The sequence below is a fragment of the Podarcis melisellensis genome (assembly GCF_964234715.1).
Source record: "Podarcis melisellensis genome assembly, chromosome: 3".
Taxonomy (NCBI): domain Eukaryota; kingdom Metazoa; phylum Chordata; class Lepidosauria; order Squamata; family Lacertidae; genus Podarcis; species Podarcis melisellensis.
This window is the reverse complement of record NC_138530.1, coordinates 89,888,214-89,913,609: the sequence shown is the minus strand read 5'-3', so window position 1 is coordinate 89,913,609 and position 25,396 is coordinate 89,888,214. Positions and strand designations below refer to the sequence as shown.

The 25,396-nt window shown below is 41.3% G+C and overlaps 2 protein-coding genes across 3 annotated transcripts in view; both read right to left on the bottom strand.

The window, feature by feature from the left end:
- Positions 1–5,936, bottom strand: part of LOC309367210 (glutathione S-transferase-like) — a 64,419-nt gene extending 58,483 nt beyond the window's left edge. The window contains exon 1 of the mRNA XM_081906600.1: positions 5,926–5,936. The gene's annotated coding sequence lies outside the window, so the exon portion shown is untranslated. The remainder of the gene's footprint in view (positions 1–5,925) is intronic.
- CILK1 (ciliogenesis associated kinase 1) lies at positions 1,588–25,330 on the bottom strand. 2 transcript variants are annotated; one of them, XM_081906267.1, is made up of 14 exons: positions 25,159–25,330; positions 17,858–18,124; positions 14,754–14,808; positions 14,281–14,402; positions 13,188–13,267; positions 11,165–11,297; positions 9,618–9,789; positions 8,577–8,744; positions 7,086–7,388; positions 5,970–6,157; positions 5,700–5,842; positions 4,806–4,934; positions 3,817–3,942; positions 1,588–1,987 (listed from the first exon to the last, which is right to left on the bottom strand). In XM_081906267.1, the coding sequence occupies exons 2-14, from the start codon at positions 17,956–17,958 to the stop codon at positions 1,833–1,835; spliced, it is 1,875 nt and encodes a 624-aa protein (XP_081762393.1). In that variant the 5' UTR covers positions 17,959–18,124; positions 25,159–25,330; the 3' UTR covers positions 1,588–1,832. The 2 variants fall into 2 exon arrangements, with proteins under 2 accessions (XP_081762393.1, XP_081762392.1); XM_081906266.1 differs by lacking the exon at positions 25,159–25,330 and adding an exon at positions 23,209–23,638.
- Positions 25,331–25,396: the final 66 nt, after the last annotated feature.

The following is a 25,396-nucleotide window of genomic DNA, read 5'->3' as shown; positions in this document are numbered from 1 at the left end:
TGCCCACCTCTTTCACTGGCTGTGTGGAAATGCCTGAAGCAGAATTGTTTGTATTTTAGTGAAGGAGTGGCCAGACACCACAATGCAAAAAGAAATGGGACTTTCTTTTGGCTTGTCAGCCGATCATCGGAATGGGAAGGTGTTGACACACAATTTTAGCATGCCTACTTGCATCTCCTGCCCTCATGGATGACGGAGAAGGTGCAATGGCAGAATATGGCTCAAGACACAGCGTGATTCCTACCACAGATTGGAAACAAAGACGTAGAAAAGATGCTCATTCTATACTCAAAAACTGCCTAGACAGAAACACCCATCTACTGGCTTTGGGTAATTATTTCTCCCTGAGAAAGAGCCTTTTCTGTGAGCTGAGATCTTAATTCCCATTTCTCCCACCTCAATTTAAAAAAGGATGTATCATTTCAGCTGAACACTTGCCAAGCAGGGCAGTCTCCTTAAAACTTTTTCAACTCTTTGTTTTCATTTAAAAACAATGCATAGGTTTGAATCTGCCATTTTCTATACCATGTTCTGCTGTATAGCTTCAATCTTTAAAATTCTGGCTTACTGACATCTGCTAAAATCTGGCCATTCTAGAATGGCTGGAACTCGATCCTAAAATTACAGTATATAAATATGCATGTCAACTCATTTCTTAATGTAAACCTCAAATTATATAAAGGATAAATTTTGTCAACCCTGTAAAAGAAGTCGCTAAGCTGCGTTTCCAAAAAGGCAAGCCATAAAAATGAAATGTAGGCTGTGTGGAATATAAAAAAAAATATTTTAACTTTGCTGCTGGTATTTATCTTAATACTCCATTTATATTACTCTACGAACCAGCTTTGTCATATTTAATATTGCTTTAAATATTATCCAAGGGCCTTGCTACTCTTGCAACCCATATTGCTTCCCACTGAAGGATGACTCCATCTGTAGATGGTTTAGTTTGCATTGTGGAAAGAGGCTAGAATGAAGAAGCATGTGGTCAAGTTAATTTCCTGCTGTCACAAGTGAGAAGCTTATCTTGGACCAAACCAATATGAGCTGTATGTAGGGAACAAATGAACACTGAAAAAATAGGCTGGATCTTTTCACCTGCCAAATTCATGTTTTATATGCAAGGATTTGGTTTTTCAGGTTTGTTCAGAACATACAAAACTCTTATCTGCAGCCTGAAGGAAAAGCTTTACTATTCTATCTTGCTGATCAACTAGCTGTAACAATTCTCAGTCCCATGAAGAACAAGGAGTTCATGCCCCACTTGTTTTTATGTTTTGCTACAGCTAAGACGAGACCAGTAACATGACTGTGGCTGCTGAATTATGAAGCTGAAAGGTGGCTCTGGATACTAAGCTTAACAGGTTATTTTTCCAACATACCAGGTTGAAAATTTAACTTTATAAAGTATTTGGTAAATGCCCTTATGTCTACCTGCACCATATTTATATTAAATACTGCTTCAATCTGCTACATTTATTCACTTATATAAAAAAGGCCAAAAAAAGGAAAAATAGTTTTCTTTAAAAAAGTTACAAGTTCATCATATAAAAATGCCAAATAAAGCAAGGGACCCACAATACTAAACCTGATATACAAATGTGTATTGGTTCTATGAAAATAATTGCCCAATCACATAATAAAAATGATAGAAAAAAGGTCCAAGATTTGCTTTCAAATACATACAACTAAAAATAAACCCTCTTCGACGGTCTTGAAATATCTTGGTCATACAAAAAAACGATCGACAGAATTGCCAGCGTATAAAATATTGCTGGAGACAGTCTTATCATTGGTCACTGTTCGTGGAACGTATACTGCAGCACAAGAGTTCAATGGTGAGCGCCATATTTTGAAGACCAGTCAATTCGTCCATGGACTGGTTGAACTGGAGGTGGGTGGGGCAGCAGCCCTGGTGTGCTTTTCATAGGTATGTTAAACGACGGCCTCCCTATATGAGGTCTGACAGACTTCAGAGAAGTGTATTCTACAAAGGAAAAAGAGAGGAAGTGTGAAAGGAGAGAACGGATCAGGGGTTAAATTCAGATACAGAATCTGGTGACTTTGACCAAAGGATCCTTAGAGAATTTCAAATGGGAGGGGTGATTCAGAGCTCCTGTGCTCCCTTGCTCTGAGAAGTTAGGAGGCTGTCCAGAGTAGTGTGAGAGATGTGGAGAATCAAGAAAAAATTGTGATTGCAGAAGGCTCCACTTGACCCTTCCATTAACGGAAAGCTTTTCTGGATCCAAACCATTGTCACCAAATCTAAATTTGAATGAATATAGTGGTACCTTGGTTTATAAACTTAATCCATTCCGGAATTCCGTTCTTAAACCAAAGCATTCTTAAACCAAGGCGTGCTTTCCCACAGCAGTGGGGGACTCAATTTACAAATAGAACACACTCAACAGGAAGCGAAACATGCTCTGCTTCCAAGGCAAAGTTCACAAACCAAAACACCTACTTGTGGGTTTGCAGCGTTCTCAATCCAAGTTGTTCATAAACTAAGCTGTTCTTAAACCAAGGTACCACTGTACACCAATTTGATAAGCAGAACTATTCCTTTTTTAAAAAAATAATATACTTTAACTAGCACGCAGAATCCAATCCACGACTTTCTATGCAGATGCTTTTAAACTATCTTAGTTGAATGCTTCTGAAGAAGTCAACTAAGATACCGTAAGACCTGCCAAAGAAAGGAGTATTTTAGGTTGGTTTTTTACTGAAATGGCTTATTTTCTGCTACCACTAGTTGTGGATAGGAACACAGAGCTTTGAGATGCTCTCAATTCCCTGCTTACATTGTTGAATCCTAAAGTTTAACCAAGTACTGTCTGTGCTAGAGGTAGCCAACATGGTGCCCTCTAGATTTTATTGGACTTCAGCTCCCATCTGCCCTAACCAGCATGGTCAATTATCAGGGATGATGGGAGTTATAGTCCAACATTGTTGCCATCACAAGGTCTAGAAATATGATTGCCAGGGGAAATAATAATAATAATAATAATAATAATAATAATAATAATAATAATGCCAAAATCCTTAGGACACTGAATGCTTGTGCGAGAGGTATACAACTGCAGAACAAACAGGGTCTGTATTCCTAGAGGAAATTCAGTCTGCTGGTATTCGGACAAACAGTGGCTCTTTTGTACCAGCCATTTCAACTACTGAAAAAAGATTAGATTTGCAATATTAGCAACTACAGGCCCTGTCCCTCGGTTGCCATGGAACTTCCTCTTCATCTGATCTCCCCTGCAGCTTTCTGTATATTCTCAAAATTGGCTCCAGAGTGTTGGAGGACTTTCTGGAGCAGATTTTTTTTTTGGGGGGGGAGCAGGAAGAGAAGAGGAAGGGGAAGTCCCAATGTGTGAGTACAACTCCATGTATCTGACTGGGTACTGCAAAACAAAACATGGGAAACATCCCAGAAAGCATGCCTATCTTTCTGGAGTTACTCTTTAATCCACAGTGGGAAAGCTGGTTCAACAATTGCCCCTCTTGCGCTTTGTATGCACACCATAAATGTAAACCATGACCCCAAAGAAGCATTGGGAACTGTAGTTTACCCTTCACAAAGCTACAATTCCCAGCAGCCTTCCCAAACTTCAGTTCCTAGCATTTTTGGGATATGTGTGTGTGTGCGCGCTTTCAATGTCGGGTGTGCATGCACCATGGTCATACAAACAAGATAAAGGCTGAAGCCCAGGCAGGTGCGGACTGCAGATAGTCACAGATGAAGCGCCCTCATTTTGCAGTGCAGTGGCATTCTTGCTGTGCTCCCCAGCACCATTTTCAGAAACAGAAAGAGCTTACGAGATGGGTCTGAAGACGATGCATCAATAATCGGCGCTAACTGAACCCTCTGGCCAGCAGAGCCAACTTCTTTCTTCAGAAATGAAGGGATGTAAGCACCCCTTAGCCCACTGGCTCCTGTGTTGCCTGAAAGAAAATCGGAGGTCAATGCAGTAGGCCAGTACAAAATTTCACAGCAACCACAAACAACCTTTATTTTTTCCTTAAAAAAATTAATCCAGTTATTTTCATTCATATATATATATATATATATTCCAGTTAATAATCCAGCCAATGCTTAATCCAGTTATTGTCTTAAAGTCCCACCCCATGTGATGTGATAGCTTCCTTTTCTGTGATAAGATGGTACTGTCACCAGAAAGAGTTGAAACTGCGCCAGCACTGCGCCACACTTCTACTTGTCCTGTGCACAGAGTCCAAGTGGCTTTCTGCTTGACCCACACTTTCTAGGCACAGGTCCCAGCAGTTTCCATCTTGCCCTGCTCCGGGGAAAACCCACTGCTTAGTGCTAAATCACAGCAAAGGTCAATCCAGAGAAAACCTGGATTGCCATTTGCTCTCATTGAGCACTAAAGAGCGGTTTTCCCCAGGGGAAAGCAGTGGGAAGTGTGGATGAGCCCTAAGTGTCTGAATTGATTCTTCAGAGACTTTTATTTTTGGGAAAAAAATCTGATATTTTATGTATATGAGGTCATGATCTTCAGTGTAAAACCAGCAGGAATTTACTTTAATTTATGCAGAAGTATTAGGGAAGAAATGTCACTCAACTCAACGGGACTTACTTCCAAGTAAATGTGCATGGATCAAAGCTGTGAATAAACTTAGGATCACAGCCACTTTACCCTGTTTTGTCTGTCTTATGCAGTAAATACCCAACAGCCAAGGATGTCAATACATCAAACACTGGATCACTATCACAAAATGCAGTCAGCAAACAGGTCAAAGTAGGTAGAACTAAAAAAGAAGAAGACAATTTTTCTTTTCCTTACTGGAGTTCAGCCTGGTGATCCCTCCTGCCACCACCGATGTCTTTCCAGGTAAATTAGAACTGGGCCATGGATTGGACGGGATGGAATCTTTGCTTGAACTGGAGACTAAATTATTTCTTGTGCTTATTCCTAGAATAAGAAGTAAGACGCTGTAAAACTGCAGCAGGAATACGTTTATTTATATACATATCTCGCTTGCCAGTTGCCCATTGATGACAAGCGCTTTGGGGTTGGATTATACCTTGCTTTTGTATGTTAATTTCGTAGATATTCCACACATTTAGGTTAAACATGCCTAAATGTGAAGAGCATTAGATTTTGGTTGCTGTCCACGTAGAATGTAAGTTGAGCATGTTCTAGTGAGAGACCAGAAAAGAACCAGCTGCAATACGTGATGGGTTTGGATATTGGGAAACTCAGGGACAAACCTATGCCAGGCAATGAAACTCAGTATATGGCCTTGAGCAATTCACTAAGCCACAGTTCAGCTTACTTCACAGGACTGTTTGAAGCTAAAACACAAATAAAACACGCTCTGAGCAACTTGCAGGAAGGATGGTATACAAATGTAACATTATTTTACAACCAATCATAAACTCGAGACAGTTTGATCAACACCTAATCAACAGTCAGTAATAAAATAGTTTCCCAAACATTTTTTGTTGCTAAATATAAAGTTTGCAAAAATGCATTTTGTAGCAAATTTAAGGGAAATGGCTTAATGAAAACAAAACATATCTACTGGGATGTAACTCCCACTGAAGTCCCTGTAAGTGTGGTTAGGATTGCAGCTAATAAGCAGTAGGACGTCTGGGACTAGAGGTTACTCACTCACGTCAAAAGTGAGTTATCATATTTTACGAAGCGTCATAGTAAATATTTATTTTTACTAACCAGGTAAATACCTAGAATGTTTCAAGTAATGTTGTTTGGCTGCAGAAACTTGCAACGTTGGTGTGTCCTGCCGAAGATAGGAAGGGGCGCTGTTCCCAGTTCCTAAGCAAGCTGACGGCTTGAGATCCAGGATACTTTCAAATCTGAAACCAAAATCAACCAGCCATGTTTATACTGCAGGATACAGCAGTATGTATGATATAGTAGTATAGAAATACTTTTTCTATACTTCTTATGGAAAAATAAAGAAAAATAAGGCCAGTAACTTGCCTACAAAGAGCTTCATCACTCTGCCCTTTGTTTTTAAGCTCCTTTCTGGCAAGTGAAGAGTTAACACCTCCATCTTCCAGGTCCTCCCAATCCTCAGAGTCTTTTAGTGTCCCGGGAATGTGACCCCATCTACGGCGGTTCTTTGGTTTAAGTTCCCCATTTGTCTTCTCTGTCCCAATGTCTGCTTTCTGACATTGCGGGAGGAAAATAACAGAAAAGCATGTGAAGATCAGAACTGCGGTATGAGCAAAATAAATATTGGAAGTGCTTCCAGTGGGCAGAGAATGGGCCTTTGGCAACAGGGCTGTGATTTTACTGCCAAAATCAGGTCCCACTGGCCACCACTCACTTTCATTTTCTCTTCTATGGTTTCTGCCAAATAAATAAATCCCCATTACAGTCGTACCTTGGAAGTCGAACGGAATCTGTGCTGGAAGTCCGTTCAACTTCCAAAACATTCGGAAATCACAGTGTGGCTTCTGATTGGCTGCAGGAAGCTCCTGCAGCTAATTGAAAGCCATGGAAGCCCATGGCTTACTGCCTCACCATGGTCAGGAGAGACATAACTGCCTGCTCAGAGCAAGGTGTAGCATGTATCTTGAGAAGTTGGGTCTGCACGCGTCATCCAAATGGGGAGACCTGCAACTTAACTTGATGGTTGTACCGTACTTCCTCCCCAAGAAGATCATGTATAACCATCAGTACCCAGATGTTCAAATGAGTAGAAGTTTGGATCCTTCCTAACAGGCATATTTCAATAAACATTCCCCATGTATCAGTAGAGCCAAGGTCTGCCCCACCTGCCTGCTCTACACTAAGGAACTCTTGATTTCCAATTCACTGGAGGCCAAGTCAAGAGTTCCCAAGACTAACGCAGAATAGATGGGAGAGGCTGCGGCATTCATGCAACATTATGTAGCCTCTGTGTTGAGAGCAACTGTGGAAAGATCAGCTCAACACGAACAAGCTCCTAGCATCCAGAAACAAAAAAGAAAAGTAGAAATCTGTTTTTGCATTTGCACTTAAAATCACACAGCCAATCCTATTTAAAATACAAGAGTGAGATAATGTGCACATTTTAGAAAGGCAGAAATCTCATCCAAGACTGTGTCTTACCTGCTGAGGAATCTTATTGTGAATTTCTGGCAAAGCCACCTGGCTAGGCTTGTCTTCTCTTAAATGGTCACTCACGGTGGTGTCTGTTTTGTAGGGGTATATCAGGGAGTGGGAGGGCTGGTTCTGCTGGAATGGTCTGAAGGAAAGGCGAACTTGTGCTTTAGGAGGAGGCTGTGCTGGTGGAATGGGTTTCATGTGGACTTGTGCTTTATCAGGAAGGTCTCTCTGTTGCTTTCCCAGCTCCTGAGTAGAGCGAGAGGTGCCCAGTAATTGGCCAACCTGGAAGTAAGGATATCGAAGAGCCTAAAAGTCAAGGGAGATAAATTTTTTAAACAAGGAGAGTCAAGCAAGCAGAAACATGCAGTTTCTCAGTCCCAATATCTAGGGCTCTGTGCATACCACAATACCACCTAAGGGCAAGGAAGACCCAAAATATGATAGCACATGCAAAATTCAACTTTCTAGTAGTTGCTGCTTTCATTTTTTATAAAAGTAGGTTTCTTAGTGCTACAAATATATGCCTGTTGAAATCTCAGAAGGGAAACGGGTTGGTCTTCCATGTTCTGCAACCCTCCTTCTCCCCCTCCACAACAAAACCAGATTTATGCAAAAATGAAAAGCAACTCATCCATGCCACAAACAATTTTGCAGTTTGCATAATGTGTTTAATCTGCACAATTTACAAATTATAGGCAAAATCTGGAATGTCTGGGTGCAAAATTTTAATTTTTTTAAAAAAATTATGGTGTTGTGCACAACCCTCCCCACACAGTCTGTATGCCCAGAGACTTCTCTCTGGCATAACTCATATTGGGCTACCTTTTTACCATGGCATTTGAGAAATGTTTTTTTTCAGGATGCACGCTATTCCAGTGACCGCAATTTATTTTTAACAGTTTTTTAAATTGCTGTAACCTGCCCTGGGACCTTATGGTGAAGGACAGGTAAGAAATCATAAACATAATAGACAACATCTCACTTTATTAGGGCCCTTTGATTAAACCCATTAGTAGTGCATGTTAATCAATTAGTGCCAGGCAGCCTTTATTCTCAAAGTATGAGTTTTGTTCTCACTGCTTTATTTCCACTGAAAATGAATAAAGGATCAGATAAAGCTGTCCGCCCTGCTGCAGTTTTTAAAAGGTGCTGATGTGAACACAAATCCAATTCCATGTGCTCCTTTTCTGAATAGCAAGGATGGGAATGCATAGAAGAAACAAAGCGAGGTATAGAGTTAGAAACTACAATAAGAAATAGAGAAAAGCAGAGCTGTGTCAGCAGTGGGTGAAGAGACTTGAGACTTCCCTGAATCAGAAAAATATTCCACTGAGTTGGGACTGGAGGTGGGAAATAGTGGTCAGAACCAACAGCCTGCAACACATGTTTTGAACTCACTCCTCCATGTAACCTTTGAAAGTTCCTCTGTTCCTCTGAGTGAGCTGTCAGCAAGGCAGAGAGTTGTAAAGATATATTCATGAAAGAAGAGCAAACCTGGCTTGCCGTTGGCCGCTTTTTGGGGTCCCACTGCAACATGTCTCTCATGAGCTGTATTGACTCGCTGCTTGCGTTAGGGATGAGGGTCTTCAGGTTGTTTGGGACGCACTGAGGCCAGCGGAAATTCATGGTGCCGGCAAGCTGGTAGCCTTCGGGCCAGTCATTCTGAAAAGGACGGAAGCATGCCTGGTCAGGAAATGAATACCCATGTAGCTGGTGCAGCCTTGCCCAAGATGCCACCCTCATGCCCTCATAAGCAACGTTTCCAACATTGCATTAAGGTCTGGCTGACTAATGAACTGATCCTGGGATAATTGAAGCAAGCGGATCAGCTCACACATTTGAAGGGGCAGGTAAGAGGCTGAAGTGATCCCAGAGAATCAAGAGCACATGAGAAGACCAGGGACTCATGACTAGAAAGCTAGAGGGTGAAGTGAAGGCAATGACAGGGTAGAGTAAGGCAGTCCTAGGTTAGCTGATCACCGCCATATTTTGGCCAGGCCACTCAATAGGTAGACCGTTGTCAGGCATTTTGTTTCTGTTATTCTACTGCATTCATTCATTGTACCTTTATTGTATCTTTCTTTCTCATATCAATATGCACTATATGCTTGTATACCATTTAAGCAATGAGTGTTCTCTTTCGCAGCATCAAGGCACAGTAATGTCAGCCAGTTCCTGGCATAGAATTCTTATGGACAGCAATGCAACAATAAAGAATGACTTCAAGCATATGCAGAATGCTCTCCTAAAGTTTGAGCGGTCACAGCTTCCTCTCACGCATGCTGAATTCCACTGGAATTAATTCCAAGGCAGCACATTTTTCTTCCCTTTGCTCCCCACCATCCCATACAATGTCTCCTTTCTAGTACAAGTTGCTATTTTCTCTATCGAGACTGTATAAAATTGGAGACATCTTAGCAATCAGCTATCCAGTGTCAATAGCAGAAAAGAAGTAGAGTAGTAGCGGGGAAGGGAGAACAGAACATATTCAGAGTTATACTCCTTCATGTGCACTGAAGACAGGCTCACAGTTACCTTTTTTGGCGTCCCCAGCACTTGGCAAATCTTGAAAATAGTATCAATTTCGCTAGCTCCTGGGAAGAGCGGCCGGAGTGTGTAAACCTCTGCCATGATACAACCGACAGCCCAGATATCAATGGGAGAACTATAGTTAGTGGATCTCAAAAGCACTTCAGGAGCTCTGTACCTGTAAGCCAAAAGCGAGGGGGAAACACAGCGGGGTTCATTTACAAAATATGCCAAGAAGAACCTTACACCAGACTCGTACATTTGCACTGGGCAGCAATTGCAAAAGGTCCCATTCTCTCTGCCAGCATGGAAACAAGAGCCTCTAAAATGCTTCCCAACCCAACCTCCCTCCCTGAGCATCGCTCAAGGTAAGAAGCTGAAGCAATTTTATTCAAGGGTTGCTTGTCCTGTCTAGGGCTTAGATCTTCCCCAATATATCCTCTGTCTTGCAGGGATAATTAACCCTTGAAGTTCTAAACTATAATCAAAGTGCTAAGGTGCTGAGCAATTGTTATTTATTTTATTTGTAAATCACCTAACGTAGGACATTCTCTAGGCCAGAGCTTTCCAAACTGTGTGTTGTGACACACTAGAGTGCTGGCTGCAATGTGCAGATGTGTCACATATGGGTGGTGCTGTGGTCTAAAACCCCATAGCCTCTTGGGCTTGCCAATCGGAAGGTTGGCAGTTTGAATCCGCACGACGGGCTGAGCTCCCGTTGCTCTGTCCCAGCCCCTGCGAACCTAGCAGTTCGAAAACATACCAGTCCAAGCAGATAAATAGGTATTGCTGTGGTGGGAAAGTAAATGGTGTTTCTGTGCACTCTGGTTTCCAACACAGTGTTCAGTTGTGCCAGAAGCAGTTTAGTCCTGCTGGCCACATGACCTGGAAAGCTGTCTATGGACAAATGCCGGCTCCCTCAGCCTGAAAAGCAAGGTGAGCGCCACATCCCATAGTCGCCTTTGGCTAGACTTAACTGTCCAGGGGTCCTTTGCCTACCTTTTACCTTACCCCATGCTCCTCCCAGGGCTGGAAAGGGGTTAGTTTAACCTCCGTCTTGCTAGTATAACTGAATTACTGCTGAGAATTGATGCAAGTCTAAAAAATGTGTCACCAACATGAAAACTTACAATCAAGTTTTAAAGCGTCCAAAATTGTTAGAAACCACCGCCATCAAAATGTGAGCAATAAAACCAGTAACTTAAAACTTGAAATACCAGCTTCCAAGAGTGTGGGTGAATTTATCAGTAATCCAAATTGGCAGTAACATAAAGCATTAAACTCAAATTCCATTGAATGCCTGGCTAAAGAGGAAAGTCTTAACCTGGCACTGAAAAGTTGTTGGTGTCAGACGGCTCTTAATTATTCCCAAAATCACAATCATAGTGGGAATCGAAGTAATCTTTAACTCCACATACACAGCCATAGCCTACTCAGTGTAGACCCACTGACATTAATGGACCTAAATGAGTAATGTTCATTAATTTCATTTGATCTACTCTGAGCATGAGTAACGTGAACACAGTTTAAGGCATATTAGCTCAAGTGTTTACCATCTTGTGGATACGTAATCTGTGTAGGGAGGTCTGGATCTGATTTCCCGTGCAAGGCCAAAGTCTGCTATCTTCACAAGTTCCGGTCCCATGCAAAGGAGGTTTTCAGGTTTCAAGTCCCTATGGAAAAACCCTGTAGTTGTGAAAACAAACATTAGTCAGTCTGTTCTGCCGCCCACATTTTCATTTCATTGTGCATGTTTGTGTGGTTAGTTACCAGCAGGCTTGTCGACTGACCGGAAAAAAATATCTGGCTTTCCCACTCCTCTTCAAACAGTGGAAGAAAACTGCTGCAAGCAGTAGATGGAAGCTTTTTATGGCATGGTGATAAAGGGTGATAGTCAATGTTAGTCATACACAGAGCAAACCCATTGAAATTTAGAGACTTAAATTAATTGATTTCAGTGGGTCCACTCTGACTTATAGTTGGGGAATCACTCAAATGCTATAATTTGCTCATGTACACAGAGCAAAAGCAGTTAAAGGCATAGAATGTCAGAGCCGGGGTGGGGAAAATAAAGATCTGGAAATCCTAATAATCAGTGGTTAATTTTGAGAAAGGGGTGCTACCCCTCAGGTGTGTTAGGATGGCCTGTTTCCTAATCCCAAAATGTGGCAGCTGGCAAAGGTGATTCAGTGTACTCTGCATATGCTATGAGGTTCTTTATTTTATTATTACTTAATCTTCCAGGGCAGATTCCTGGCACAGCAAACAGAATCTGAGGTTAGGTCCCTGTTCAAAAGACCTCCTGCTAGAAATTCATTAATAAAGCATTAAAAACTCTTCCATGCCACAGGAAAGGGTCAAACCAAGTGGCACAGTCCAAAAAGAGCTATCAAGGCACACTTGAATTGCTTTACAATCTAGTTAACACAACAGCAATTAATTATACAAAGCTGTTCTATCAAATCGTCCACTTCATTTTCACTTTATGAAACTGTTTCATGTTTCAGAAACTGCAGTGCATTGGAAGTTACAAGGAATGAGTTTATCCAGGAAATAACAAGCCCTCACTCCGGTTGCATAATATCTGACCCCATCTCCTTTCATTGCCGCCATTATAACACTTTATTAAGAGAAGGTGCCAAGAGAGTAAATTGAGCTATTTTGAAACACAAAATGTTCTCCTCTAATACTGCTTTTTATTTTGAGGTGAACATCTGACCAGGTAAAATATCTTTTCTTTCTTTTTTAAAAAAGTGTGAAAGGTAATAATTTCTCTTTCACACTCACTAAACATGAAGAAAACAATGATAATCACACTTAGCATTACTATTGTGCAAATGTTCAAGACATTTCAAACATATCAGTATGCAACTGTATTATTACTAACAGTACTATTATTTATTGCATTTATCACTATACAAACAAAGGTCTCAAAGTGACTTAACAACACGATGCAATACAAGGTCAGTATTATTATTGCCAGAATTGCACAAAACTACTGTGGTCTGCGTTGGCTTCAGAGATGGCATCTGGCCACACAACTTTCTGTCTTCTTTTGCAGCAAAACAGTCTTGGCAGCTTTCCTTGAACCCTGTAGCTCCTGCCTCGGATGACATCCCATGATCAACCCATAATCCTCTAACAGGGGTAGGAGGTCAGTTTAACAATAGAACTGTTCATTCAAATAACCAGGCTTTACGGATACATTTTGTGCAGTTCAGTCTTGTTGCATGTTTACCCAAAGGCAAGTCCTGTTGACTTCAGTGGGGGCTACACCCCAACAGTAAGGGTGTTTCCAGCTGCAGCCTTAATTAGGAATTACAGTAAATGGTATAATTCTACAATAAATATATTTTGTTTAATGAACATTAGCCTTTTTGGAACACACTGGAGAAGAGTGTGTTTTCAGCCTCACTCATACCACTCTCAACAAGTCATGTTTAACTTCCTGAACGCAAACAAAAAACCTTTAGTGCCTGCTCAAATATTTCTTAAGTATTTGTTAATATCACTTCCTACCATGCCATCAATACAGTCACAGATACTCATCCAACTTGGCCTTTAGTCAGGTCTTACCGTGTTTATGTATGAATGCAAGCCCTTGAAGAATCTGATACATAATATTCCTGACAGTAGATTCGGGAAATAATTTGTTCCTGTAAGGTAAAAGTAGAGGAGGGGGATTTATGTTCACAAAGGGGAGTTATTAGCTGTACTTCTTTATTTACCGGAGATACAGTCGAAGGCTAGAATGGATACAGTTATACAAGCAGTAATAAGCATGCTTTTATATATCCCTTATTGGAGGAGGACGTTCTGGGTGCCACAGGATAGTGCACAGAGCAGGAGATCTGCAGGCAGAGGTGTCTGCCCAAGAAGGAGGCATCCTCATTGCACCCATGGAAAGATCTGTGATTCCTCCTCCAGCACCACTACTGCAATGGCAGAGAAGGCAAAAGAGAGCATGCCAGGAGTGGATATGGGTGGGCGGGCTCCACTGGATCTAATGGCCTGCCGTTCCTCTAACACACTCCCGGTTTGAGGAGAAAAGTACACCACACCTGGAACTAGCATATTTATTTTCTCTCCCATTGATAGCAATGGGAAGGGATTTTTGTTGTTGTTGCAAATTGCAATGCTGATGGGGAACCGGAAAAGGAAAAGTGACCCATCATTGTCTTCAGTCTTAATCAGATCTGGAACCTTGTCTGCCTTTGATTCGTCCTCCTGTTCCTCCCCCCTTTCGGATTGCTCTGCTCAAAATTCTACTTCACAGCGCCAAGAGGCTCTTAGAAACAGCTTATAAAAGATTCTCACAATAAAACCACTCAAGTCTAGGAGTACCAGAACAAAATTACATGCTATACATGTGGTGCCAGGATTATTCAGGCAGCGTTCCCTGTCCCCATCTTTTTTCCTTCTGGGCATTATCACTGGATAATGGCCTACTTAACACCAGTTGCCAGTCAAGGACCTCCAAGACAAGAGAGTGGGAGCTGAGCAATCTCAGTTCAAAAACCTAATGATCATGCTTATAATGTTCTTGATGTGATTTCGCTACCATGAATTACGGTTGCATAGTTATAGTGCTTGGTGAATAGTAGTTCATGGTTTTGGTTAGTTATACTGGATGGTGGGGTATTTTTTTGGGGGGGGGGAATCAACATACCTTTCTTTCATTAACTGATAAAGGTTCTCCTTCATGTATTCAAACACAAAGTACAGATTATCATTTTCTCTGATAACTTCTTTCAGTTTCACCACATTGGCATGGTTGAGTTTCTTCAAGGACTGGGAATGCAAGATAAGACAATTACAGACACTGTTGAAACAGGGCTTTAAGATAAGTGACAATGAATGCTTGTCCCAGAAACATAAATTGAGATACTGCTAAATTTAAGCGCCTGGCTGTTAAAAAGTGCTCAGACTCTTAGAGTCAGATATGACCAATGTTCCTCTGGCCTTGTAAAGATGAATGCTTTTGTAGTGGGCACATTGGCACAATCCGTTCTTCAGCCGAGAGGCACTCCAGTTCCCTGGAGGAATGTACAATGCTGCCCAAGACAGCATCTGACCATGGACTTTCAACCACAGCTCTACCCAAAGCTGAAGGAATCCAGTGCAAATTTCGGATTTACGCACCTTAACTTCTCGAAGATTCATACACTCTTCCCAGGAGTAGAATTTTCTCTTCATCCTGTGAAGCACAAAGTAAGGAAGTCAGTACAGTGGTACCTCGGGTTAAGAACATAATTCGTTCTGGAGGTCCGTTCTTAACCTGAAACTGTTCTTAACCTGAGGTACCACTTTAGCTAATGGGGCCTCCCGTTGCCGCTGCGCTGCCGCCACACAATTTCTATTCTCATCCTGAAGCAAAGTTCTTAACCCGAGGTACTATTTCTGGGTTAGCGGAGTCTGTAACCTGAAGCATCTGTAACCTGAAGCGTCTGTAACCCAAGGTACCACTGTATCACAATCTGATACTACTCATGTTCTAGGTCCCTGAAGGAATAAATGGAAGCTCACAGCACTCAGAGCTGTGCTTCTTTTATGGCTGGGATCCAACAACCACCCTAGTTCTGCATGCCCAACAAGGTCTTTGGGCTTGTGCTTCTTGAACGCTGCCACTGTCACATGGAAACACATTTACAATACAAAGAGGATTTTTAAAGCATATATGGTGGTGGTGGGAGGGGGAAAAAATCCCACTGTGCACAGGTCTAAATGGTAGCTCTTTGGCACTCCACCCGTATGCTAGGCCAGCACATTTGTTTTTGTTTGTTTTATTAATTAATCTGTATTTTTGCTCCTTTTGGCTTTAAAGAGGTTTAAAAGTCAGCATGCAAACCTCTGATAAGATCATTGAGGCATAGCTCCTTGCCACTCATGACTTGCAGAAGTAGAATTACGCAAAATGAGAACATGGTATTCTTCTTTGCATGTGATTAAGGTCAGCTTGCTGCATTTTTATAAAAACACACAACCCTATTTCTTAAAGTTTATTGTTGTCATTCCCCCCCCCCCCCAAATAAGCATTGTTTTATACCGCAATTTATATTGAGGTTTTCAGCGTAAGGGGATATCTTGAGGTCTTGGCTGTTTTATCTTCAGGGTAAAGGGTTTGATCTGATGATCCTGTCCATTCCACATTCTGGAGATCTGGAGATTTTGTCTAAAGTGTTTGTGTTTTCTTATATGATACAGTGGTGCCCCGCAAGACGAACGCCTCGCAAGACGAAAAACCCGCTAGACGAAAGGGTTTTCCGTTTTGGAGGCGCTTCGCAAAACTAATTTCCCTTTGGGGTTGCTTCACAAGACGAAAAAATCTTGCGTCCCCCGGCAGGGTATTTTTGCTTTTTTTGCCCTTTTCCTAAGCCGCTAAGCCGTTTATCAGCTGTTCCGCTGATAAGCCGCTTATTAACAGCTGATTGCTGGAAGCCGCTTGACAGCTCTAGCACTAATCCGCTAAGCTGTCAATGGGCTTGCTTCGCAAGACGAAAAAACTGCTAGACGAAGAGAATCGCGGAACGAATTCTTTTCGTCTAGCGAGGCACCACTGTACTTTAGTTCTATAACATGTATACAAATATACTGTACCATCTCCTCAGCACTGCCCATCGCCAAATGCAACTACTGGATAAATTCATTTAATACAAGCACAATGTTCTCCTTATCCACAGATTTCCACTTTTAGCTGGAAAATAAGCCAAACACCCTTTAGCACAGAGTCTGGGAACCTGTGCCCCCCTCAATGTGGTTGGACTCCAGCATGACCAATGGTAAGGGATGGTGGTAATTCATCAACATCTTGAGGGTCACAGGTTTCCCACTGCTGCTCAATCAAAATGAGACTTGAAAGAACAGCATCTTATTCAAATAACCCTGTGAAATGATGATCAGGCAATCCTTATGGTGATGTAAGTGCCACATACTTCCAAAGCCATAAATATAACTAGGTCAGTGGCTCCTTCTCTCCCTCTAGCACAAGAAAAAATATGGAATATTCTCTTTTTCTCAATGAAGGGGGAAAAATCAGAACCCCCCTCTCTCTCTAGTAGAAAAATGCCAGAGAAATTGCTGATTTGTGCTGAAACAAGGCATTCTGGCAGCAGTTCAAAAAATATTTCAAAGCAAACCTCAACCTAAACTACAGATACTAAACATATTCTAACTATATGATGCCTTCTACTAGTTCATGTGCAGTTGTTGAAAATCTTCTACCCTAAAACAAACCAAAAAATAGCTGGATTGTGGCTAGCATTATATTTGGAACACGCCTGCAGTTCTAGTCATCTCTGCCCATCAAAACATGCATAGAGCCAGGACATTTTAAAAAAAGTACTTGTGATCCAACTAAAGCTGAGGATCAGGAAATTAAATAACATTTGGGCAAAAAGTATGTGGCAAAACACTGAAACTAGCTCAATGTGAAGACAAAGCTTCCTGCTTGCACAGTACATTAATCTGCAGTGCATGAATTGTGGATGAATTTGATGCCAACCTTCCCAATACAAATGCATTGCTGCTATTTTTCTCCAGGCTATTCATCTGTTATTGTGGTTCTGAACAAGTACATTGTGAAATACTGCAAGCTGTACATAAACAATACATGCACAGACAACACATCCACATTGACATGGGAGTCAAAATCCCATCACAAGCCATCTGGTCAGCTGGACAGATGTGATTTTAACATACTGGTTGGTTACAGCCATGGCTTTCTATATTCTGTGCTAAATAAACTTGCACCTAGGCAACCAAATTCTGCACTGAAAAGCTGAATGTGGATAATTGAACATATTTTGCACAAAATATTCTGTAAAATTATCTTTTCCCATAATTTATTTCGTTGCAGTGAGATGAGAAGCTATTAAGGGTAGAGTAACTCCATCACAAAATTCCAGTAACTTCAGAAATTTCAACAGGCATGACCTAGCCACAAAAGGCTAGAAAGCAGAGATTCTCAAGAAGCTGCAGTTTAACTCAATACCAAGTCCTACAGGTCTGCTGAAGAGAAACAAACACAGATCCCTGGTTGTGGCCTATCAAACATGCTGATATTTGTACCACATCTCACTGCTTCGGATGCCCCCATCCAATCAGGCCCAGTTTCAAAGCCAGCAAAGTTGAATTCCACAATCTTCAAACACGTTGTCAACTTGTAGTCACCTACTGTTTAAGCTGCACGGTGTCTGCAAAGAGTTAATGTTGAAGTTGTACAAGAACAACATACATGAGCCTCTTACCTCTTAATGGCGATCAGCTCCCCTGATTCAATACTTCTTCCCAGGAGAACAGAACCGTAAGTCCCATCTCCCAGCTGTTTAATAGTTGTATATCTATTCATGATGGAGATCCTCCAGAATGCAAACTCATTTCAGTCCCTGGGATGCCGTTTTCCACAGCTGCATTTCCTCTCAGAGTGAAGTTTTTCCGGTGGCAGCACAAACACAAAGCATCTGGAACAGTGTGAATGTTGTCCGGGCTCATATTTTCAAGGACTGGCTTTGTGTCTGTAAAAATACAGGGAAATGCTAACCATTTTCCAAGCCCAAAATGTCTGGGTATTCTCATTTCCCTACAATGTGGCTCATAATCATGATCTGTGTTTTTCCTGGTCTGCCTGAAGACAGGGGATCAAATGAGGGTGTAGTGTGCTCTACTGATAAGATGGCCCACATGAACTATTTAATGCAATTTATACTAGCACCAGAAACTGACAAAATTATAAGTACAAAAATATGAACTGGAAGAATGAATTCAAGAGAAAGTTTGTTAATGACAAAGACTTAGTCCTGTCAATTCTGATAAAATCATGCACTTTAATTTATAATAATTTCTTATCGTCAAAATCATATTTAGATGGATAGACCAGACAGAGGCAAGACATAAATGGACAATGTTATCCCAGCATAACATAGACCACTGATTAATCTGATTCCAGAAGGTTTAGGATTATCAACAAGAACAGCTGCCCCTGTCTCAGATTCAGAAGAGAGATGAAAAAGAGACTCATTATTCCCTCTTGTCTACCATCTGTCAATCATTTTCTTTATGATTAGGTCAGCTTACTTACAGGAAGGCTAAATATAATCTTATCATATTCAAATGATACCTCCATAGTTGTTGTTGTTGTTGTGTTTTTTTTTTAAAAAAAAACAGTGCAGGGGGGGAGCACTTGGAAAATTCATGCATCACAGTGTTTGTTTTCCTGTAGCCACAAGGAACCCTATGTCAGCCTTCATTATTAAAAGATTAGCAATGGGTCGCTGACTCAGAGCACAGTAGATTTTCTTCTCAAACGTTTCGTAAGATGTTAATAAATTTTCAACATATTTATTTAGTTGCCACAATGAATATATTTTATTGAAGACAAACCTTCATCACGGGTCAAAGATCACAAGCAAATAAATCTTTTAATATATATTTTTTAATCCGAGTATTTTTGTTCCCTGCCCTTCATCTTTAAGGAGGAAGCTCTTTTAAAAAACACCCCACATTGTCATTTTTCTTTGGAAAGGAGCTTTTGTTATGAAACAGTGTGTTCAAAATGGTTCTTAATAGAGCTATCACTCACGGCTTTTTAATTCTGCTTTAGTTGATGAAACTGTGGAGCGTGGCCATTCTTATGTGATGTTTGTGCCTAATTGCGTGATATACCAAATTCATGACCAGAAGCTACAGACTGACTCTCTGCACAGTTGGAACCATCAGCAGGAAGGAGGTAGGGAAGGGGTTTAAAGTGTCTGCTGCGTGATAAGTGACCATCTGATTCTATGTACAGAGAACAAAAGTAATTCATAACCTCCCTGTGCTATCCAGGTGGGAATTCTTTTGGTCCAGCAATGCACACCTGGAGTTCTGCCACACATATGGATTCTCCAGTCTTAATTTTCCAAGAAAGCTTTTGTCATTTTAATGTAATGGACGCTGCTTCAGAAATGTCAAATAGCATATTGGCAAATGGAAATTAATCGTGTTAATGTCTAAAAGCACTCATTTTGAAAGCTGCAATGGAGACATTTTAGTATTTTAATTCTAACCCCACCCTGCAGCAAGAGCTGAGCATCAAGGTAGCAAGCAAAAGCAAAGTCAGTGGTGAGGATACAAAACAAACATTTCTTGTTTGTTGTAGAATGTGAAAACTATAGGACTCAATCCCTGGTCCTAGGTTTATTGATTTTCATGAAAATAAGACCTATTGTTCAAATGAGCCTTCTGAGCCTAGTTGCACAAAACGAGTGTAAAATTTCTGCAGGTTTCAATGGGATCTCAGCCAAACCATTCTGAAGTTAACTGGTTTGCAAATCTGAAAGTGAAAATGGCTACATAAGGTAAAAGGCAAAGGAACCCAGGACTGTTAAGCCCAGTCAGTCAAAGGCGACTAAGGGGTGCACTGTTCATCTCGCTTGCAGGCCAAAGGAGCCGGCTTTTGTCCACAGACAGCTTTCCGGGTCATGTGGCCAACATGACTAAACTGTTTCTGGTGGAACAGGACACTGTGATGGAAGCCGGAGCACATGGAAGCACAATTTACCTTTCCGTCACAATGGTACCTATTTATCTACTTGCACTGGTATGCTTTCAAACTGCTAGGCTGGCAGAAGCTGGGACAGAGCAACAGGAGTTCATCACCACTGAGCAGATTTGAACTGCCGACCATCCGATCGGCAAGCCCAAGAGGCTCAGTGGTTTAGACCCCAGTGCCACCCGCATCCCTTGCTATATAGTATACTAGCAGTCTTGCATTCAACAGTTTTGAAACCAGAGGTTCAAAACAGCACAGTTTTGAAAAGTTCAGTCCACCAACATGCATGTCCAATTTTATCCAAACACAGGTGAAAGCCTGCTCCTTCATCTTAGGAACCATTATGCAAACCTTGGTTACAATAACTAAAGGTGTTCAAATGCATAGCGATCTGGTAAACAATCAACTTTCCAAAATATATAATAGATAACCATGAGAAAGCTGAACTTTGCTGGCAATTCCCACAGCTAAGAGTCATGCAAACGAAAAACAAAACCAAGAGCTCAATCCCATCACAGACAATATGATTAATTTGAAGCCTCTGTAGAGACACTAGAAGCTTTTGGAAAAAGAACATTTCTGTGAGGGAACAGGGAAGTAAAAAGGAAGAGAATGATTGACAAGAACAAGGAAGCAACAAGAATGGGACAGAGTTGGGGTGGGAACATTTGGGATATCCAGATTTGACAAGCTTATGGTTACAAATTTGGAGTTTTTACTCCTGGTTACAAAAATCTGGATAGAAGAAATGGGCCCCTTTTTGATAGACTCCTCCTAAGACTGGACTGACAAGAACAAGGAAACAACAAGAATGGGACAGAACTGGGGTGGGAACATTTGGGATATCCAGATTTGACAAGCTTATGGATATAAATTTGGAGTTATTACTCCTGGTTATAAAAGTCTGGATAGAGGAAATGGGCCCCTTTTTTGACAGACCCCTTTTAAGATTGGACTGGCAAGAACAAAGAAATAACAAGAATAGGATAGAATTGGGGTGGGAACATTTGGGATATCCAGATTTGACAAGCTTATGGATATAAATTTGGGGTTTTTACTCCTGGTTATAAAAATCTGGATAGAAGAAATGGGCCCCCTTTTTATTGATAGACCCCTTTTATGATTGGACACTTGCAATTTAAAAAGGCCGGTAAAGGACCAGAGGGATGTGGATTTATTGAAATGTGGGATCTTCAGGAAGAAGTTAGAAGTGGAGGGATAGGAGGAATGCAACAGGGAAAGAGGGGAGGGAAATTTGGAATCCAAAGGTTGTAAAACTATTATTTGTTTTTATTTTATTATTATTTGTATTATATTTGAAAGGGGGGAACTCGTGGAAGGGAATAGATCGACCTTAGGGGATGGAAATTTGGATAAATTAAGTTAATGAGGATGAGTGTATTTTGGGAATAAGAATTTGTTGAATTTTATTGTTTTTTTTGGAAGATTTGGAACACAAGAGGGGGTGGGGAGGGGAAGTCCTGGATATTGGAAAAAAGTTTATGAATTGGATGTTATTTGTTTTAATTTGGAAAATCTTAATAAAAATTATTTAAAAAAAAAAGACAATATGATTAATTTGCACTGGGGGGAAGTCAAGAGAAATGCAGAACGATACCTCCTGTTTGTTTTTCAAGTGACTCCTACCTGAAAACTAAGTACATAAATGAAAGTGACCACAAAGCAAAACACAGTACTCATAATTACAAGATAGACAGACAGATAGATAGGCAAAGAAGATGTTCTAGAGATATTCTTTAAAATAATGTTATTTGAGGTTACAGAGTCAGTTTTCCATAGTGAGTACAATGAGTTTCGTAGTGGAGAATGAATGGATGACATGGTCACATTCATGCCCCTTCCCTGTCCCCAAAGGGCCAACAGACACCATCTGCTCAGTAAGGAGGAAGCAGCATGTGAGGGAGGGAGGCAAAGGCAACATTAAAAGCCTGCTCCAACCAGTCAGTCTCCTTCTCTTGCTTCTCCTCCCAATTGTACAGTAAATTGTAAACTACCTTAGGTGCCTTGGCAGAAAGGCAGCAATGCAATGAATAAAACAAAAATCTCAGTATTCACAGCAACAGCTAAATGTGAACAGTATATGGGCCATGGTAACTCATTACAAACCAAAAAGGCCTTCTCTTGTATAACCCACCCTCTAGACCTCTTAGAGATCATGCTTGAAATATGCAAGGAAAAAATGCCATTTAAAGGTTTTGAATTGATGCTTTCCCCTACATTACCTAATTAATAGTGAATATCTTTTAAACTATGTAAATTTACAACTAAATATAGTATGATTTATGTACTGTAAATTGACAGCTTAGTATATTTTATTTGGTTTTTACTAAACTTAGAATATCTTACAGATGATACTGCCCAATATATAACTTTGCTGGTTGGTGACCTGTATTATTCAGATCATTTTTAAGGAAAACATTTTTTAAAAAAACAAAACAAAACAGATTTTATTATTATTTAATCTGTTCTTTAAGAGAAAATTAGTGATTACATTATATAGTTGTTGCTTTTATATCAGTTTTTATTTTTTATCCACTGTTATCACAAAATAAGCATTTGTATTAAAATACTGCCAACAAATCACATTAAAAGGCTACAGTACAAACAAACAATTTTTTTAAAAAAACTATCAATGTCTCTACATGCTTTCGCACAGTAGATTATAGGCCAAATCAGAATATTCTTGCAAGCGGACAAGTTTTAGGCCTCTTCTTAAGATGTCAAAATAGTAGCAAAAGTCGTCTTTTAACAATTCAAAATGTAAGCTACAAATGAAGTTTCTACTCTTATTTTACTCCTTAATCAGACATGGAGGGATGGCTAAGATCTCAGGAATTTGGACAATAAACAAAAACCTGAGGATTAACCTGATTTTCCGAAGCCCCCAAAGCTGTCATGTCTGTGGGACTGACACACAAAATTTACATCAGTGCTCCAAAGGAAGTCTGTCAGCTTCACATGCACCCTTTAAAGAGAAGCAATTCCTGCAATTGCTGGAAATAAGGCTTCTGCAAGATTAAAAACTACAGTTGTATAGCCAGTACAAACCCTGCTAGTGGAAGCCGTAGATTCTTCCATCAGAAGGAAACCAGAGCAGAGGCAGACTCATCGCACTCAGATGAGCAAGGGGAAGCTTTCCGCCCACCAAGAGAAAAACATACTGTACACACACAAAAGGAAAACGCGGCCACTGAGCAGGGACAACCAAGAGCTTTCCCTGGTAAAAGCAACTCAGCAGCTCCCCCGTATGGAATTAGTTAGGCAAGCACAACTTTTGTCCTATTTCCTGGAAAAGCAGCAAGTTCAATGCATGCAAGCCCAAGATGAGCAAAGCTTGGCCCCTGGACAAGTTTTCAAACATGCAGCAACAACTGGGAATGGTGAACATGTCAACGTATCAGCCAACACAGCAGGCTTTGAGGGAACAGTGGTAGGATCGGTCAGCATTGCATAGGAAGGCTTGAGCTTTGATACATATCATTGTTTGTTTATATATCACTATGCACAACACTGGTGCCATCAATGTGTATGACTTCTTCATAGAGTATGGAAAAATGATAGGCCCATGCCCCAAAGAATAACCTGAAATTCAACACAGGAGAAGTAATAAAAATGAGGAAGATGAAGAACAAGGGATGAGCAGGCATTCAGTTCAGTCTTGTCTTGTTAGGCAGAGTACTTTAGGCCTAGTATCAGCAAAGGATGAAGCCTAGACAGTGCAATTCTATGCTTACTTGGAACTAAACCCCACTGCATCCAACCAGACATAATTATATTTAGCACTGCAGCCCAAGAGAGTTTTTTCCTATTCCTACCTAGGGTGGTTCAAATCCCCGCGGCGGGGTGCGCTCCCATCGTTCGGTCCCGGCGCCTGCCAACCTAGCAGTTTGAAAGCACCCCCGGGTGCAAGTAGATAAATAGGGACCGCTTACCAGCGGGAAGGTAAACGGCGTTTCCGTGTGCTGCGCTGGCTTGCCAGATGCAGCTTGTCACGCTGGCCACGTGACCCGGAAGTGTCTTCGGACAGCGCTGGCTCCCGGCCTCTAGTGAGCTGAGCGCACAACCCTAGTCTGTCAAGACTGGCCCGTACGGGCAGGGGTACCTTTACCTTTTACCTACAATGTTAAAAGGCCAAGGAAATGGCCACCTACACAATGGGTGGACAATCTAAACCTAACAGCATTGCTTATGCGGATTGCTGGAAGCAAACAGCAGAAAGCGATGGGAAAAAACTTGAGACGGAAACCGAAAGATGGATGCAAAACTCTTTTGTCAAGAGAGGGAGAAGCTCAGCTTATCAGTCTCTCCTTGAATGTAGTCCAAAAGCTAAAAGAAGGAATATATATTTGGATCTCTCTGTCTTCCCAGATGCTGTATCCAAACCTGTCGCCGGCTCCTCATGCAGCCAGCCCGCTTTCCCCTTAGTTGCACCCAGTGCTTTTTTTCTGGGGCGACGCATACCCCTAAACAGGGCTGAATTTCAGTTTGATGAGGCCCTAAGCTACTGAAGGTAATGTGGCCCTTTATATGTCCAGCTGTCCTTTGTCAACAACCAATTGTCACTGTTTTTTGTGTTGAATATTTGCTATATGGTAATTTATGGACCTAATAGATCCATACACTACACAAAACACTTTTGCTGTATGTAGGTTTTATTTCATTTTTTTATCTTATATTTTGGAAATGTACATCCACTTTTCTTTTTCCTTTCATTTTTTGGGGGGCCCCCAAAAGAATGGGGCCTTAAGCTATAGCTTGTTTAGCTTATACGTAAATCCGGCACGGCACCTTAAACATTTGGTGAATCCAAGTTTGGCCTCATTGAGCGGCAGTATTTCAACATGAGTAGGAAAATGAGAGTGCCCCTAAACATTTTTTTTTGGGGGGGGGGAAGCACTGGTTGCATCTCTAGAGAAAACGGGAGTAGCTCGGGTGGTGGGAAGGCAATTGGAGATGGGCAAACACTTGTCGCTTAGGCTGCCTTCTTTCGCCACTTACCAGGCAAGGAAGTGCTACCGAGGCCCGTGGGATTTGCTTGTGGGACACCATGCTTAGGTCACGTACATTACTCAGTTTAAGGGGAGAGCCAAAGGCCTGAAACCACACAAAGTCCAGATGGTTGGTTTGGTTTATAACTTGACACCCCCCAACACCTCTGTGTGCTTAACGGCCCTCAGCTACCGCGAACTACAATCCCCATCGCACACCACGGAGCGACGTTTCTGAAAGCCTCATC